This window comes from Alosa alosa, chromosome 20 (genome assembly GCF_017589495.1).
Source record: "Alosa alosa isolate M-15738 ecotype Scorff River chromosome 20, AALO_Geno_1.1, whole genome shotgun sequence".
Taxonomy (NCBI): Eukaryota; Metazoa; Chordata; class Actinopteri; order Clupeiformes; family Clupeidae; genus Alosa; species Alosa alosa.
The window spans coordinates 10,052,386-10,071,741 of record NC_063208.1 but is presented as its reverse complement, the minus strand read 5'-3'; the positions used below and the strand labels follow the sequence as shown (position 1 = coordinate 10,071,741).

General features: G+C 41.4%; 2 protein-coding genes across 3 annotated transcripts; both read left to right on the top strand.

Moving 5' to 3' along the window:
• The first annotated feature begins 555 nt into the window (after positions 1-555).
• snx10a (sorting nexin 10a) lies at positions 556-10,188 on the top strand. Of its 2 annotated transcripts, XR_007192031.1 has the most exons (8): positions 556-681; positions 1,652-1,694; positions 2,423-2,509; positions 2,720-2,820; positions 3,036-3,134; positions 6,786-6,992; positions 7,534-7,686; positions 9,953-10,188. XR_007192031.1 is itself a non-coding variant. In XM_048229931.1 (7 exons), the coding sequence occupies exons 2-7, from the start codon at positions 1,662-1,664 to the stop codon at positions 7,619-7,621; spliced, it is 615 nt and encodes a 204-aa protein (XP_048085888.1). In that variant the 5' UTR covers positions 556-681; positions 1,652-1,661; the 3' UTR covers positions 7,622-8,154. The 2 variants fall into 2 exon arrangements, 1 of the variants encoding a protein (XP_048085888.1); XM_048229931.1 differs by lacking the exon at positions 9,953-10,188 and having other exon boundaries at positions 7,534-8,154.
• A 451-nt stretch (positions 10,189-10,639) lies between these two features.
• Positions 10,640-11,215, top strand: LOC125285652 (eukaryotic translation initiation factor 4 gamma-like). The gene is made up of 2 exons (XM_048230189.1): positions 10,640-10,724; positions 10,862-11,215. The coding sequence occupies exons 1-2, from the start codon at positions 10,680-10,682 to the stop codon at positions 11,213-11,215; spliced, it is 399 nt and encodes a 132-aa protein (XP_048086146.1). The 5' UTR covers positions 10,640-10,679.
• Positions 11,216-19,356: the final 8,141 nt, after the last annotated feature.

Genomic DNA, 19,356 nt, shown 5'->3' with positions numbered 1-19,356 from the left:
TTAGGATCCATGACCGAAGAGCTGTTATGTAACACAGGATCTGGGTCATTGCTGTAATGCTGCCATTTGACTTTAATTTTACTTTTTTACGTGGTTGATTTTTAAATACCCATCTTAACTGAATTCATGAATGGGATGGCATATGAAATATTCCTTTTATATACGATGGAGGAATAAAACACTTAGGCCTACATATTGAGTATTTTCTTAATAGATAAAGAAGAAATCAGTTGCAATAACACCTGGCTGATTTAGTCATAGGCAAATGCTGTGCTTACAGGCCTACAAAGCAGACAGGTGTTCAAAACCTCTGGGTCAGGTAGCCTTCTGTTGTGTGAGAGTGCTAAGGAGATGCATAGGCCTCCAGCAGCCACTCACAACTAACTCATCGGTTTGCAGCTAGCCTGTCCAGTTAAAAAAAGCCTTGGCTTGATAGGCTAAGGATGAAACAATCAAGGTGAAATCCATTCAGGCAATTCTCTGCAAGCTGGTCATTGGCTGTTTTAATCATTTCTGATTGGTTGATAATATGCTAACGACCAGTGAAACTGCTAGTAGTTTGAGAAGTTGGCAGAGCAATATCTCCAAGCCTCTTGTGGGCTGACCTGGTCTGTTCTCAGTGTGTTAGGCCCTTCTGGGGTGAAGTGCTCGCGGCTGGACCATTGAGCATAGAAAATTAAGGTAAGGGAATGCGATAGTTTTGTTTTTGCCATATTGACTGTTTTTTTTACTTAAACACAACATCTTTTCTCAGAACTTTGCACCGATTGGTCCCCTGTATGTTCTAGTTTTATTTGCGGAATCTTGCGTTAGAAATACAATTGTGATCCAATAATACTCCATCTCGGTTTCTCGAATTAAGTTGTAAATTAATAGCCTACTCGTCATCCACACAGAAAGGAGTTACGACTAGTTCGCTTAAAAAGAAACTTCGCGATGCAAGTAGCCTATACAAAGGTATGCTTTCTAAAGACATGCTTCATCCTTGATTTAAGCCAAGCCTAAATGGACTAATGTATTTTGAATTATTTCATAGATTATCGTAGGCCTACATAATTTCTGTGTTATTTAAAATTAGTTTTCAAACAGGAGTCGTGCAAGTTAAACCCCACGTGTTTTGGATAATCGTGCCGATGTGTGGTGTCGATGTTTGTTTATCCAAACATGTTATGACTGAGCAAGTGCATTTCACCTGAATGAATAAAGTGTAAATAACTTGCACCACAACATAGACAGCCCTCCAGCGTCAACTAGCAGATGGTGGATTAAGTGCATTATGCAATCGTATTGAGTGTGGTCCTATGTTTTTACAAAAGATTCATTAAGAAAATGTCATGTGATCAATCTAATCTGAATATGGCACATTTCTTGCTAGAAAGAACCTCATCTTTTCAGTCTTGAAAGCCCTTAATGTCTGGAGCACATACAGAATATAGGCCTTTTTTGTTTTTGATATCTATTTCACCTGTTGACTAGTTTACACATTGGGTTACTTTTTGCTAGGCTATCTATATTTAGTGTGGAGGTTGGAATTTTTATTCAAGAATATAGGCCTATGATTTGATCTGTCCACCCATGTGAACCTGTGCCATTCACCGCTGCCACTAGTTTCTTGTCATGTATGTGTCATCTCACCTTGTTTTCTACCCAGTGAGTCGGTGATGGATGGCCTGATGATTGACAGCCCGCAAAAGGTTGGCATCTGTTTTCTCCTTCAATTAGACAAGTTCCCAAAGTGGCGGTCGGGATCCCCATTAGACTTTTAGAAATAGCATATTTTAGCCATAATTGTAACCATAATTGTAACAAGATAAAAGGTAGTTACATGTCATATAAAAGCCTTTCATTTTCTTTGCCCCTTCTAACCCCTGATGTGATACATTTGTTTACAAGTAAACAAATGTATTGAATAAATTATATTATGGTTGCTAAATTCTAAATAATATTATGGTTGTAAGGCTGTTATGGTCTTTTGTGGTATTATTTTTTGTGTTTCGATAGGCCTGTCAGTGCGTGTGCACTTGCACGTAACGTTTGTACACTTCTACCACCTCCAGGGATAGTGGTGGTCACAAGTCACTGGCACCGTTATTTTGGGGGTCGCTGGCTGAATAGTTTGTGAACCCCTGAATTAGACGACAAAGGCTACATATCCATAGAATGTGCAGGTCCAGGGGACTTTGCTTTAGTCCAAACCCATACATCATATTGTTTCTACATTGTAATTTGGTGGTGGGTGGGTGCGTGCGTATACTGTAGGCATACATTTCTCGACTCATGGTGTCATACAGTATATCTCAATAGGTGTATGTAGTGACACTAAATGCATGCCAAGGGGGATGAATTCTGCTTGTTGGAGAAAGAGCTGGGAGACCTTTTTAAAGTGACTTACCCCTGTTGTACATTTTGGCTGTCGTTCCAGGAATTCATCTGTGTGTGCGTTCGAGATCCACGCTGTCACAAAGAAAACTTCTGGCACACACACATAGACTATGAGATCTGCCTATATGTAAGTGCAACCATTGATCATGGGAGGGTTTTGGGGTGTTGAAATACATGCAGGTGTACTATCCACGTGTATGAACAATTGTTCTTTAATGCAAGCTTCCTAGAGATGCATTTTAGTAAGTTTTTGCTACCAGTATCGGGTGACGGAACTAAATGTGGCGGTAGGAATGGGTAGTGGTTCAAGAAGACCTTTTTTGTGTGTTCTGTCCAGACAAACAGCATGTGCTTCAGGAAGAAAACCTCTTGTGTTCGGCGCCGCTACAGTGAGTTTGTATGGCTGCGTCAGAGGCTACAGGACAACGAATTTCTCATGTGAGGCTCCGCTACCTCCTTAGTGCTCCTTGGCTACAGGGGCTGATTTTACAACAAGGGCTGTTTTTTGCCGAATGTTCAGGGTTGATTTTTGAAACGCATATTTATCACTGATGTGAGAAACCTGTGGTTGGATTCTCATATCTGACCAACAGTCATTGTCACTTTTGTACCTGTCAAGATGCATGATATCCCCTTTGTGTGTGTTTACTTAGAGACCTTCCAAAACTTCCTCCTTGGAATCCATTCTTCAGTTTGGGCAACAGTTGCCACGTGGCTGATCGGATGAAGGGACTCCAGAAGTTCTTAGAGGAGTGAGTTCTGCTCATATTTCTTCATCTACCTACCAGCTCTTCTGATGCCCCCTGTTTCCATGTTACATTTGTGGTTTCGCTCTGCTGGATGTGGGTGCTCTGCCCCCCAGTGGCTGACTGGTGATATTACTGGGAAATTGCCCTATTGAAAGATTACTGGCAAAAAATATCAATTTTTTCATAGTATTGTGATTGACACATTACAGTATGTGGTTCCCATTGAAGCTTTAAACAGACCTCAACTAAGCTCCGCTAAGCCCAGAGAGAACTGTTTTAGTTTGCTTTCTTGTTTCTTACGCGTGTTGAATTTGAGTTGGTATTGATGCAGATCAGTGGTTGGATTCTTTTACACCCACTTCCACTCCTCCACTAATTGGGTTGAGCTGGAACTATTATTTAGTGGACAGGACAGAATGGGACTCCTCTTGTTCCACGCATGATTAGTCTTTGAAATCAAAGCCTTTTGAGTAGTTCATTCTAGTGTGTTCATCTAGTCAAGTGTGCACCTGATGATTTGAGGCAGGTATGCCAGTAGAGGTGGTTGCAAGACGGAGAACCTCTGGGATTGTGGGTGGTATTAGGGGAGCTCCCTTGCTTGCCAATTTCTTAGTGGTAAAATGAGACCACGATCAAAAGACAAGCAGGGGAGCTATGCCAAATATTTGCAAACAGAGGATCTGATCGTGCATTACTGCAGGGTTGTCTTGAGTGGTTGCGCAATATCCAAAGCACAAATGTAATGACCGATGGAGGACCGACCGACTACAAGCACAAACGCCCAAATCGCTTTTGTGTCTACATATGAACACACATCCAACTCATTGAAAAATACTGTTCAATGTCATTGCCATGTTTTAAAGGGACACCAGGCAAGCCTGATGCTTTTTCTCTACGAAACTCCCCCTCGCTCGGTCTGAAGCTCTTTTCCTTTTCTTTGCATCTTCAGTCAAGGGTTTTCGCTGCTTCTTCGCCGGCTCTGCCATTATACACACGTTTGCAACAATCGCTAGCGTTTCGTTAGCCTGCCTCTGTGCTGTGGATGCAGGATGTAAACTGATCCTGCTTCGGTCGGCGGGTACGATACACTGAACATGCAAGCGGGATATTCTTCCTACAGGCAGTAGGGGCGGGCGAGAGTCTTCATTTGCCCTGTAATGAGTCATTTAACCAAATAATAGGGATCTTTTTTTCTTGCCCTTTTCAAAATGTTTCCCACAAATGATACTAAGCTTTGGATCCAATGCCTGTAAGACATTCTCCATAATTCAAAAGACTAGTGAAAAGGAAAAATGATATACATTTCAGAATTTTCATCGAAATGCAAATCAAGTTGAATTACACATGAAACATTGGTCAGAGGGCTAAGTACTTTCTTAGCTAGGGAAAGTAGTTTCTACAACTAACTGTTTAGCTACTTAGGGGTGAAGTAAGCAGTGTAGGCTCTACTGTCCACTGCTGGTCTGGACAGACAAAAGCTAACAATATTATTTTCCATTATTCAGTAATGACTTGACCAAAACAAAATTCAAGTGAATATACAAATTTTAATAAAGGTGTTCCATTCCAATGTTCACCTGATTCAATTGGATCTGTGTTTCATATGAATTGTTTAATACTGGGACATATGAAATGTATCATTATTAAATGTAAATATAGAGCAGCACTTACCTTATGTAACTTACCTTGCAGTAACAATGAATGTCAACATTCTCCTCACTGATAATGGGATTTGGACTTGGAGACTGTATTTTGCCAGTGTTCCGTTTTCTTTCATTTTGGACACCTTATACATTGAGTGACAGAACACCCTGATTCGTCATACTATATTTACATATTTGGTATTGTTGGATTCAGTACAACCCCACCTTTCCCATAAGCCATCATATGTGTTGCTATGATAATCCCTGGTAAAGCAGCTACAAAGTAAATGAAAACATTCTGCATAGATATTCATTTTTTGCATGTCTGCTTATTTTAGGTGTATGTTTACATGTCTCTTCATTCCATACATCAAGATATTCACATCCAGTCTTTTCTAGTAGGTAAAGCAACTTCCTGACTATAAACATGCTAAGTTTCAAAGCTCTCAGAGCTTGTGTGATGGATCTGCACTAATTTATATGCCTTAACTCCAATACGGACAGGCTCTATTTTAGTCCTTTTTTGGTTTTGGGGTGTATAACAATATCTGTTAATTTAACAATCTTAGCAGTGAAATATTTTTAGCCAAGAATCCATTTCATGTATGGGAGACCTTAGAGATAAGGAAAAACATTGTTGCGTTTAGTTCTACCTCCGGTAAGGGTATCTCAAAAATGTGGGGCCATTGTCACTAGCCTAATATACCGACTTACAAAGATGAGTAAGACGAAAACGTTGCCTGGTGTCCCTTTAAGCAGCGACCCAACCATTGTTCATGCTTTTCAAGGTTCCCCTGCGATTCTTTCTTTCAAAATCCCAGACAGTAATTTTAAGTGCTTTAATTATGTAGTATCCAATTCCATGCTTACTGAGAAATCGTTTAGACATCCAAGCACACACAGGACGTTCAAAGTAAAAGGCAGAATTACCTGCTTAACCTCTTTTATTTATTGACGTGGCCTTGTGAGTTTTCTAAGAAGGCTGTGAACAGGATTATGATTTCCCCAACCCAGGTACTCAATGTATTCAAAGTACATGGCAATGCTGACAAACCTGGCTAAGTTAACTCTTAAGCCCTCTGTCTGACTTCATTCACCTCTTACTCTAAGAGTTAAATTGCCCAATTATCCAATCCCAAGGTCTGCTGAAGTTCCACTTGAATGGAAATGATCTGGAACTTAATGTTGAAAGCCGCTGTTATGTAATGTTTTTTTTTTTTTTTTTTTTGGATTCTGAACAATGAAGCACATTAGACCTTTACTCGCTGAAGCACCGTTTATCAATATTGCCAACTGTGCATGTCTGGTCATGTCCATTCTTGTCAAGTTGTTATATAAGCATAAAGATGTGACTTCTCATTGACTTAGTTGATTGCTAGCACGTCCAAGTATACAAGGAATTTGGTATCTGCATTTATCCCATCCGTGAATTAGTGAGCACACAGTGAACAGCCTTGCTACAGCTCGGGGAGCAGTAGAGCCCACATTTTTTCCTTCTGGGTAGGGGATCGAACCAGCAACCCCCGGTTACAAGTCCGAACCCCTAACCAGTAGGCCACGGCTGCACATTAAAAAAATGGGAAACGGAACAATAGCAAAAAATACATCAACTTAGGGAGTTTTTTGTGTGCTATAGTATTAGGCTATTTAGGCCTTAACTGCAGTATTGTACACCCAAGTATGGTGACCGCTGTTGGACAGTGGCTTTCTCTAAATGGTCTTTGTGCCGTCACCCGTTGAAGCCTATCCAGCATGTGAGGCTTGTATGAGCAAGTGGATCAAGATTAACTTTTACATTTTTTACATTTATTCACACTTTTATCCAAAGCGACGTACAGCAAGAGAATAACATTCAAGCTACGATTAGAGATCTGATTTATAATCTGTTGCTCAGTGTGAGTGGGGAAAGTGTCCAAACCGCACTCTGAAAACACTGCTCAAAAAAGCTTTTGCCTGTGTATCGTAACCCTTAGTAGAATTCTGAAACCGTTTCAACTTGTGTGTCCTACAGTGTACTACAGACTCCCTTTTTCCTGTCCGAAAGCCGACTGCACCTGTTTCTGCAGTCGCATCTAAACATCATGAAGATTGATGCATGTGCCCAAGGACTCACGCGCTACACTGTAGAACAAGCAATCCAGGGCTGTACATGTAATTTGTCAAGATTCCCCTTTGATGATGAAGAAAGCAAAATTGGCTGTGACTCCGACTGTGAAAGGTAATGTAATGTAATGTTATGTAACGAGATGTAATGTGTGTATCCGTTGAAGTCTTAAGGCCTATTCACACCAAAGATTTGCGATAAGATGAGCTGCAACATTCTATAAACCAGCAACTTGCTGCAACATTCTAAAACTTTGCCACTGTGACTAGACATGGTGAATTTCCGCATAGCAGTGACATTTTGCGATAGCTTGCAACAATGTGCAACATCTAATGGCCACCTTACACCAAACAACTTTGACAATATTTGGAGAAGATTCTTGAAAGATTGTAGTCTTTACTAATGGCCCACATTCAAGGTTTACTCAAAAGACTCCAAATCGTGTCAAAGTTGTTTGGTGTAAGGAGCCCATAATTCACACCGCTGCAACTCCTTTCTGCAATGGTTTTGTCTTGTTGTGAATCTTTGGTCTTATACTACAGCCATAGTTTGCACAAGTAACTTTCAGTGTTGTAGTGATTGATTGATTGGCCTGTTGATTGCATTGCATTCATGCATTGCGTTCATGTAAACAGTCCATGTTGTGATTGCGCAGCAACTCCTCCTCCGGTTTGGGTCACAGTATGGAGCCAACGATGTCTCTGAGCGAAGGCACGTCTGCCAGTGATTACCATGAGGTCTAGCTGGTGGCCAACCCAGAGGAGCTCTTCAGCTGGCTGCAAGCATGACGTGGACCAGAGTGCCCATGGTGAGCTTATGTTCTTGTGTGAACTGTCGTACGGTTAGACAAGTTCACAGCACATGGTCCTGGTTGCTTGCATACCCTCACTTTTCCTTAATTCTTAATCCTTAGAATTATTTGCTGCTTGTATGTGAAGGTGGCTAGTAAGGTCTCAACAGCAATGTCCTAGTTTATTTTGCATGTATGGTCATGGTAAGAACGTTCATGTGTCCCTTTCTGGTTTTTTTTTTTTTTTTTTTTTTTTTTTTTTTTTTTTTTTTTAAAGAGATTCTTAATGTCTGAAGACCCAGTAGAGGGCACTTGAAGCTCCTGCTCTTTTTACTATTTTGCTATCAAAGGATTGTTAAAGGAATCTGTCTTAATGTGTTTATTAATGAATGTTTTAACTGGTGAATATGCAGGAGCTTCTGAAGATGACTGGGAAAATACATTTTATTTTTATTAATTTAATTTTTGAAAAATATTTTGTCACAAATTATAAATATATAATAAATAATACATATATATAATAAATATATAATTATAAAAATAAAGTAAATAAAAAAATACTTCAAATGTTTTTGTCTCTTTTATGGTTATGGGATATGGCAGACACTTTTGTCCAAAGCGACATACAAATGCAAGACAATATAATACTTAAATTTAACAAGGAACAATTTCAAATTTTGGTCAGACTACATTAAGGAAAATGGCAATAATAAACCAACTTTTATGGTGCAGGAATGCAGTTAATGCAGTTATTTCACCCCTGATTAGGGTGAGGGGCCATGGAGGTCCAGCCTTTAAGTCTTTGTCAAATGTGTAAATATGGGGCAATAAAGCTCTACATAGAATTCTATGTAGTCAATTTGAATACTGAAATAAGCCTTAAGGCAGAGCAGTTAGTAATGAAGGATCTTTGTTGAAGGACTAGGACCGCTAGGCCAGAGAGGAAGTACACCTACGGAGATCTCCATTGTGTTAGTCAGAGGATTGAGGGAGTGAAGGAGACACCGAGGTCTATTAGCTCTGGCAAAACTTAACATGTTGCCACAGGCATGTTGATGTGGGTGCAGTCGATCGGTTACTTGTGTCCATTCATCAGTGTCTAGTATTGGCTGATACACACCATTAGCGTGGTGAGCAATACCACACATTCCATGAGTCCAGTCTTTTCCAGAGGACTCAAATGTTCATATGTCAGCTAGAGTATGATGAATAACATTAGTGGCTGTGTGTGGGTCAAAACCTCTCCAAAATTCCCATTTAAAAACTTTTAGGTTTTTGTTGGGTTGCTTCATTCCATTCACTTCTAATGGCATTTATAATTGGCATAATTAATGTAATGTCATTTTAAAAAATATTTCATGACCCATAGTTATGACTGTGGATAACATATTTCAGCCTAGGCCTATTAAGATAAAATATGATTGTGAGGTGTAACTACAACATGTCACCACAGGGTGGAGTCAATGACACTGTATTTAGGTGAGCATCACCTGAGCTTATGATTTCTGGACATTAAATGTCCAGGACTTCAGGATGCTGATACTACGGGGCCTTTTAAATATCCTCAGGGTTGGATTAGGGGACAGAGGAAGAAAAGTTGGACGTGTAGCCTAAGGCAGGGTGCATGAACAGAGGTCAGCAAGATGATTATTTGCTCTATTAATAATTTGTATGTCTTTATGTAGGCAATATGACTTATGACCATATTGAAAACAGATTGATGTAATTGTAAGTCTGCTTAGAATCAAACATTTTAATATGTGGATGGCTCAGTGAACCATGGTCTTGGCTATGGAAGTAGCCTAAGCCTAATTTTACGTTTTTTTATTTTTTACGTAGCATAACCCACACCGCTCATAAAACGTTTGATTGGGTATAAAGCCAGGCATTTCTTCAATATAATTTATTCTAAGGACAAATTCATGTAGCCTAACTAAGTCCAAAGTGTTTGTAGACAGTTATCTGAAAGGTAGGGTAACGTAGGTTATATAGTCTAATGAATTATTCTAAGGAATCAACTAGAAATTATTGTTAGCTATACTGTAATCCATGACAAAACAATTGAAATGTCGGACTACGGACAGAATAGAAAAACCTAACAAACCAGTCAGATTTGTTTACACCTGTATATTATCTATCTATCTCTATCTATCGATCTATCTATCGATCTATCTAGCTCTCTATCTCTGAAGAGAAATAGCCTATTGATCATGTAAGTAAAACTAGATACTTGAAAGCAGTCTGCACTGACAGGGAAGCTCAGAATATTGCGTTATGTTCTCAGGATTTCTAGAAATGGATGGACCTCAGCATCTGACAGCAGGCTTAAGTACGGCCATGGTATGTGAGCTGCGGTGGTTTCTTGCCGATCTAGCTGAGGAGAAAAGAGAAAGAGCGCGCCCTAAGGATAACTGTGGAGAGGCTTTACCAGGACCTCCTGGAGCTGGAGCGCGCCGAGGAGTGGCAACGAGAGAGCGAGAGGTTGGATGCGGCCGGGGGGGGCTGCTGGGCCCGACGTGCAGGAGAAAAATCGTGACGTCCTTTCACGCATGTAATCTGAGCTGGATAGAAAGACAGAGAAAGAAACTGTATGCTCTAGAGAGAGAGCACCAGAGGGGGTGTTTCTCCTGGGGCTGAAGGAGCAGGAGGATTCTAATAAAATGATGGCCATGGAGACAGAGTGCATGTTGTCAGAATCTGAGAGGTAGGCTAGATGGACCAGCGAGAGAGAGACCTACACCTTATCAGTGGCTCTGACTGCTGTGGCCAGCAAGCAAAAGTTGCTATGGGAGCTGAAGAGCCAGGCAGAAAAATGGATGGTGGGAAATGTCCCTTTTACCTTGACATTTCACATAGTAGTTGATCCTAAATATATAGCTTTATCCTAGACCGCACAGAGGAAAACTGAGACAATGCTCTGCTTGTTTTCCTCAGGTGTCAGGTGGGTCTTCTCAAGACAGCGGCACTGAGTGAACTCCCATTGTTTTCAAAACATGGATGATTAGGGATGAATGGAGGAAACTTCAGGACAACAGGTCCTCAATGATGGCCTCCAGGTACCTGAACACACAGCTGACATGGAAAAGCTGTAATTTAACAATGACTGTTTTAAAACATTAGGTCAAGTATTACAATAGCCTAAAATATGATCATTATTAACCAAAAATATGTTTTTGTTTTGTTTTGTTCTCAGAGCTTCATCAGCCGAAAGGACCTTGAACACATCATTGCTAAAAACCAGATGCTCAAGGGAAAGATCGATTTGAAATTTGAGAAGAAGATGCAGCAGCACATGGCTGAGGTCCTTAAAAAACAGCAGAAGATTAGGGCTGCTGAGCTCAAAAAGAAGAGGAAGTTGGAGGAAAAGACCAGGAAAGAACTGGAGAAAGTACACAAGGCCGAGCTGAAGGAAAAGCAAAAAAAGGAAGCTAAGGAGAAAAATGAGGCCAAAAAACTTGAGAAGAAAAGAGCAAAAGAGGAGAGGGCCAGGACCAGCCAGCCCAGATTCTGTTGCTGGAGATCGTCCACAGCAGAGGAAGATGCCTAACTCAAGGCAGGCAGTTTAGGGGCAGCTGTGGCCTACTGGTTAGGGTTTTGGGCTTGGAACTGAAGGGTTGCCGGTTCGATCCCCGACCAGTAGAAAAAGTGTGGGAAGGGGAAGGGGAATGGGTTGAGCACTGCTCACATCCGCGGCTGAAGTGTACTTGAACAAGGCACCTAACCCCTCACTGCTCCCCGAGTGGCAAGCACCCTGCCCTGCTCCGAGTTAGTGTGTGCATCACCTCACTCTGTGTTCACTCTGTGCTCTGTCTGCCTCACTTATCAATAATATTGATAATAAATCATAATATATTATTCTTCCACTCAATCTATGCTGAGCTATTTCCATTCTTTGAGCAAGAAATTAAAAGAAAGATGATCAGTATCTTGCTATCATGACTTGATTCACTTCCATAAGAATCCATATACCATGATGTTGTAGTGGAGGTTTTAGGTTAGTGGGTGGAAATCCAGAAGTCCATGAGGGGGGTGAAACTGCTCTATTTCTGATCTGATCAGTGATATTTGACAATGTACCATTTTTAATTACTACTATTAAATGTATTCTTTAAAGTTGAGCTGGCTGTTGAGCACAAGAAATTGAATTGCTGATAAATCCTCTTTATGAGTACATGACAACAAACTTGAACTTAACATACCCACACAAAACGATAGCCATTGATGGGAGCACCAATCAATACCTGCAGATACAACTACTACTCTGCTTTCTGTGGTCATTCCTCTTTGTTGCAGTGACCATTTATGATCCATTCCGCAACATAACCAGACAAAGCGTAAGCCATTGAGCGCACCACCAAATACCACTCCAGAAACACAGCAGTAATTAGCCTGGCATCTGTGGCCTACTGGTTAGGGAATCGGACCTGTGACCAAAGGGTGTCCAGTTCGATCCCTGACTGGTAAGAAAAATGTGGGTGTGGGGAGTGATTGAACAGTCCTCTCCCACATCCACATCCACGGATGAGGTGCCCTTGAGCAAGGCATCTAACCTCCAGCTGCTCCCCGGGCGCCGGATTAAGGGCTGCCCACTGCTCCGGGTGTGTATGTGCTCCTAGTATGCGTGTGCTCCTAGTGAGCTCACTACTCTGAGTGTGTATGGATGTGTGTACACTACCCCCCAGATGGGTAAAATGCAGAGAACATTAGGACTTTAGGAGAACTCCTACAGGACTATACAGTATAACTTAACTTAACCTGACTGCTTCTCAGGTGTTAAGTTATACTGTTATAACCTGCTAACAGGTTTGTCTGGGTTCTCCCAGGCTACAGTGACAAGATTTCACATTTTCATTCCTCTTCACTGATGCTGTGGCTGTTTATGATACAATCATCAACACTGGCTGCATTATATTACATTACATGAATTACATATGATTTTATATCAGGACAAGTTCAGGGCTAGAAAAAAGTCATACCTACTCATAAACTTGCACTTTTATGAAGTTAGTTCCCCATTTAGCATAACTAGCATATCCTGGTTTAAAGAATGGTTTGAACTATGTTGATGGACAGTTGCAAGGGGCAGTACCTTTGCCCCCATTGAGTGTGGCTTCAGTACAATCAGAGGACCTATCCACAGCATTTGAGAGCAGAGTAAATTTTTTCGGCCATTTTTTCACGATTTTGAAGCATAAATGAATATAATATAAAATATAATATATTTTGCAATGTTTGTATTTATTCATATTTAACTGGATGGTTAATGAGACCTTTTACTGTGGTCTGACTGACTCCAGGGCCGGTCCTACACTATTCTGGGCCGAGGAGCAACATCACACACCAGGCCCCCCTCATCATCCTAGCGTTTTCTGCCTCCTTTTTTTGTATTTTCTATCCTCCGTTTATGTTCTTTTCTTTTCTGGCTACCAGATTTGTTTGCAGACATGTTTCCCACTAGTAGCCTAATAAGAACAGAATCTCTTGATCTCACGTCTTGACTCTTTCCGATGGGCTAATGTGGGCCTTGTACTTCCTACAGGGGAGGGGGGACTTTTGATACATTTTTTAAAATAAATCGTTATCAGCCAATAGGGAAACTACCAGAAGCAACATATAGGGCTTCTTTGTGCTGCTAAGTAAGACACAATTAGCAATGCATGCACTAAAATGCAGAATAAGCACAGAAAGGTTTTTTTTTTCTTTCTGGTCCACCCTTCACCAGGCCTGGTGCGGATGCTGACGTTGCTACCCCTCCAGATCCAGCCCTGCAGAACACATATTTATTTTTGGTTTACAGGGAAGGCTACAGGTAGGTTTAAGCAGTATGCAAGCAGATACCAACCTTGATGTCAGTTAGACACAAAAAGTAGATTTTGATTTGATATTTCTTCTATCTATTACTTCTGCCCTTCTTTCTTTTGCCCGTCTTTCATTACAATTGATATTGTCCTGATCAATCTGTTTCATGTAATATTTTGGGAGGGACATTCAATGTTGCCTGATGTGCGTGTGTGCAGGGGCATGACTCAAGATCCTGGGCTCCTGCATATAGGCAGTCCTGATGGGCCCCCATGTTCCTCAACCCAGGTGAAATAAAATATATTCCAGACTTTTCAAGGGCCCTCTCTCCCCTTTGGCCCCTATAATCAGTAGTGGTTTTACCCCCAGTTTGACGCCCCTATGTGTGTGTGTGTAACATAGGCTGGCTAGTGTGGCCTGGAGTGGAAATGGATTCTTGGATGACCAGAAGGCTAAGGAGTGAGCGCTGCCCCATGCACCATCATGCCAGTGAACATGAAGCACGGCAGCAGGTAAAATGGGGATGCATCTGGTAAGGCTCTCTGTGGAAGCATTTTTGTGGTGTATACGATAGTGTAAAAAGTTACGTTAAGTTTGCAGTGTCATTATGATAACTCACGATGATTCCACCCCCACCCCTGTGTTACTGGGGCCATGTATAATAATACATTTCTTTAAATTCCTTCACATGCTGTATCTGACCTTTCCTTGAAGGTGATAATTATACCCCTCTCTCTCTCTCGGTTCTAAATGATATGCATGGGGAGGGGCTGGCTGTGCGAGGGTGAGCCATAATCAATGAGTGGTCTTAAGTTTATCTGATTTTTAACACGTTGGAGAGGGGGAGGTCGATGGGGGTTGTGCCCGTGTCAAGTTGACCTTTTCAGCCCAGGCGTGGTGCATGGTCCCCTGGGCTCCCAGGGCTTCGCCAGCCCCTGCTGACTGGCACCAGTCTGTTCCCCTCCAACACAAAGTCGGCACAGATGTCTATATCTCGATGTCGCCGTGGTGACAGCTGGCGGTCGCTGTATTTGTAAACTGTCCTTCGCTGGTGACACTTTGCCAATGAGCGACATGGCTAATTTATGCAACACGTTGGGCTGGGCAAGAGGAGAGAGCAACTAATTGAGTCATTATCCACTAGTGCCTGCACACACACACACACATGCACACACAGGCATTATCTGCTAATACAGGCCAGCCGTACACACAAATTGGCTTATTTAGTAAAGCTGTCCCCTGGTGATACCACTCGCCTGCTCCTCATTTCATCCCTCTTCGAGCTGCTTTCTCTCTATCGGCTCATTAATGCATCTCTGTGTGTTTGGGTGCTCGTGTGAACACAGGGGAGAGAGAAAGAGTGCATCCATGTTTTCTACACAGGACTGAATCTGGCTGAATGTCTCAAATGAAAGCTAATCTTTTGACTGGACGTCTCTCCTTCTCTCTGAGCAAAATTTCCCCGAGAATGGTGTTCAAATAATTGGAGAATACAGATGCTCTAAAAAATGTATGATGACCCAACAAGATGAAAATGTAATATTGTTGAAAATTTCACAAAAAATAACACAAAATGACATAAGTTACATGGAAGTAGCAGTGGTGTAAATGTGTGTAGATTGATGACAATAATCATTCATGATGAGGAATTATTTAGTTTGAATTACTTCAGTACTAAGTGGGATGCAATTTTATAATGTGTGCCAATGAGCTTTATGGGCTTCCAGGACTGAACTGCAGCAAATAAGCCAGAGATCATCATCAGTGTCAGCTGGAGACCACAGTGCAATAGTGGAGATGTACTGTATGGAGATGAACAGGAAAAAATGAATCCTGCTTTGCTTAACCAAAGTCCTTTTAGGCAAGTCCCTCCATTCGGCGGCCATATTGCAACACTTTTTGGACACTTATCGGACATCTTTTTTGGGCAGAACTGCGCGTGTGCAAGGCTTCACGAATCACGACACACCAACTTCGCTCCAGGTGCGAGATCACAACACACGATTGGTACGATGTATTCACAACATGATTGGCACGATGTATTCACATGTCAACGTTGTTGTGTAGACGACTGCCATGTTTGCATTGCGAACTAACCCCATCCATTTCTATGGGAAATTCTTTGAGTGCTGTGTCTCCTCATTAGAAAGTCTCTGGCTTAACTAGTTTGGAAACTGTATCCGAACCTCTTGCCTTTGGTCTCTTATGATGGTCATTGTAGGCTGATGACCAAATTAAAGTCTGCTTTATTGTCAATTTCTTCACATGTCAAGACATACAAAGAGATCGAAATTACGTTTCCCACTATCCCACGGTGGAGACAAGACATATTTTACCAATTAAGTCCACAGACAAACATAACATTCAAGTAAACAATATAAAAAGTAAATAAGAAGGCACATACTATGAAGAAATAAGAGCAGCAAAATTTGGGTTGAAATTGTGCAATTGTGCATACAGTAGACAGTCAATATAATAGTGCAAAAGTCAGGCCAATAAATGGCTGAGGTAGTTCTGTTTGACCTAAGTATGCAAGTTGCATAGTGGTGCAAGTTATGTAAGAGCAGCAGAAGTGTGTTCAGAAGTGTTTTCAGGACAACAGAACAACAACAACAAGTTACAAAGTGTGCAAGTGTACAAGTGGAGTAGTGCAAGTGGAGTAGTGCAAGGCAGCCATTGTGGGTCCAAAGTCCAGGATGTTATGTTGCTGAGGGTGGAGGGGGGAGAGGGGGGAGAGAGTTCAGCATCTAACAGCCTGGTGTATGAAGCTGTTGGTGAGTCTGGTGAGTCTGGTGGTGCGGGAGCGCAGGCTTCTGTACCTCTTTCCAGAGGGCAGTAGATCCAACAAATTGTGAGTGGGGTGACTTGCATCACTCACAATTGTGGTAGTAGTAGAAGTAGTACCAAATGTAGTAGCTCTAAGGAGTGAACCAGACACTACTTAACACATACACTGTGATTCTAGGTTGAAACCCACAGGATGATATTTTTTCAATAATTTGAAATCAATAGGCTGAATCAGCAAATGAAGGGAACTTGTCATCAATTTCAGGGTGGTTTTCAATTCAGAATTCACACATCAAAGCTGTCAGTGCATAATATCTCAGCAATTTCAAAGCACCTCAATCATCAGTCACATCACCTGTCTCCCACGATGAACAATTTTTTTTTTTACTTTGTCCAAACAGTGATGCATAAGAGTAAGCAGTGTATAAATGTTTATATTGTAGTACTTTTCAAGCACAAGTGTATTTTTCAGACATCAATTTAAACTTGCCCATGTGACCCAAGTTAACTCTTGTAATGCACAGCAGTTAGTGCAATTCTCAAAACAATTAGTGCAAACTGCAAAACCTAGTGGATGACCTGCAAAAGCACGTCACTTGCTCAAAATGGATAGTCCATTCCTCAAAAGCAGGTATTCATGTCAATGAAACTGTCAGTGTCATCAAAATGAGAAGTCTTGACACCATCGTTTATGAACAAGATAGTCAAATGGCTTTGTCATGTTTTCATTATGACAGTTCTCTCAGTGTTTTCCAATGCAAAAAAAGGTCAGAACTCGGTGACACTACCTGAACATGCTCAAGACAGCACTATACAGTACTTGTACAGCCATTTGAAAACTACAGTAAAGTTACACATTGCTGTAGTTAGGTGAGTAAGTGAGTACAAGACACTGAACACGTACATTTTTACTGTATGCTCTTTGCAATTCTACAGCATTGTGACAGAATTTGATAACTAGTTCAACAATTTTGTATGTAATGACTCAAGCAATGAAATGAAGACTATTAGTTTTATTGGGAACGACTATTCAGCATTCATAAGTATAGTTCATTTTGACTGACATGACATAAGCAAATGATAATGTTAAAAAACAGCAGAGAATTGTATGAAATCAACTGATACATTACATTCAGAGGTGGAAAGTAACGAAATACATTTACTCACGTTACTGTATTGAGTAGTTTTTCTGTGTATTTTGTATTTTTTAAGTAGTTTATAAAATTGGTATTTTAAATTTTACTTGATTACATTTTGAGTGAAGTATTGTACTTCCTCGCTACATCAAAAAATCCCATCCGTTACTTGAGTAAAAAAAAAAAAGTTAAGACTAACGAAAACAGAAAGGAGAGAAAAAAAATCACGCCCTAAACCACTAGCCTAGTGACAATGATCAGCATGTTGCCTACAACAGAACATGAATCAAGCTGGCGCCATGCAGTCTTTCTGAAAGTGATGGAGATGGAGCTGGATCACGAGATGCCTCAGATTACATGTGTAGCCTAACCTATGAAAGTGTACAGTATTTTCCGCTATTTCAATGGGTTGTCTCAGTTCGTTTTAGCACTAATGATTGGCGGAGATAGCCTATTCAAGCAAACACCATGGGATTTCGTGTTTTTGACGTTTGTGCTCACCTTTCTTTGGAAAAGAAGTTTATTAGTTGTTTCCCCTTATTTTGATGTCTATTTTTCCTGTTTCGGCCTTTGTTTTTGGTAACCTGACTTGGCTTTCTTGGAGAAAGACATTGCACCAGCAGCACAACAATTAGAGGTCCACTACTAGCGATGCTCAACTAAATAAACAAAAGATAGACTATTGTGCAGGCGGACTAAAGTCAAAGTCAAAGTCAAAGTCAGCTTTATTGTCAATTTCTTCACATGTTCCAGACATACAAAGAGATCGAAATTACGTTTCTCACTATCCCACGGTGAAGACAAGACATATTTGACCAATTTTAAGTCCACAGACAAACATAACATTCAAGTAAACAAAAAAGTAAGTAAATAAGTAAATAAGAGGGCACATATAATAATAATAAAAAAATAAGAGCAGCAAAATTTTGTTGACATTGTGCATAGACAGTCAATAAAATACTAGTGCAAATACTGTAAAATACTATAAAATACTGTTTGACCTAAGTAATAAAGAAAGTGGCATAGTGGTGCAAGTTATGTAAGAGCAGCAGAAGTGTTGTGTTTTCAGGACAACAACACCAAGTTGTAAAGTGTACAAGTGTGCAAGTGTTCAAGTGTGCAGGTGGAGTAGTGCAGGCGCCATTGTGGGTCCAATGTCCAGGATGTTATGTAGCTGAGGGTGGAGGGGGAGGAGGGGGAGAGTTCAGCATCCTTACAGCTTGGTGTATGAAGCTGTTAGTGAGTCTGGTAGTGCGGAGAGCGCAGGCTTCTGTACCTCTTCCCAGAGGGCAGTAGATCAAACAGATTGTGAGCGGGGTGACTTGCATCACTCACAATTTTGGTCGCCTTTATGGGTGAGGTGGGTGGTGTAAATGTCCTTCAGTGAGGGGGAGTGAAGCACCAATGATCCTTCCAGCTGTGTTCACTATGCGCGCCTGCAGGGCTTTCCTGTTGTATTCAGTGCAGCTTCCACCCCACACAGCGACACAGCTGGAGAGGATGCTCTCAATGGTGCCTCGGTAGAATGTGGTCATGATGGCTGGTGGAGCACTTGCTCAGCCTGAGTTTTCGCGAGGAAGTACAGGCGGCGCTGAGCTCTCTTCGCCAGTGATGCAGTGTTGGTGGTCCAGGAGAGGTCTTCACCGATGTGCACCCCCAGGAATTTGGTGCTGCTCGCTTCTCTCAACCACAGCACCGCCGATGGTCAGTGGCAGGTGTTGGGTGTGACCTCTCCGAAGTCAACAACAATCTCTTTGGTCTTGCTGACGCTCAGCAGGAGGTTGTTGTCCCTGCACCACGTGGTCAGATGGTCGACCTCCAACCTGTATTGAGTCTCGTCGCCCTTGGTGATGAGACCCACCAGAGTTGTGTCGCCAGCAAATTTCACTATGTGATTGTTGCTGTAGGTTGCAGTGCAGTCATCATCGTCAGCAGGGTGAAGAGCAGCGGACTGAGCAGCCTTGGG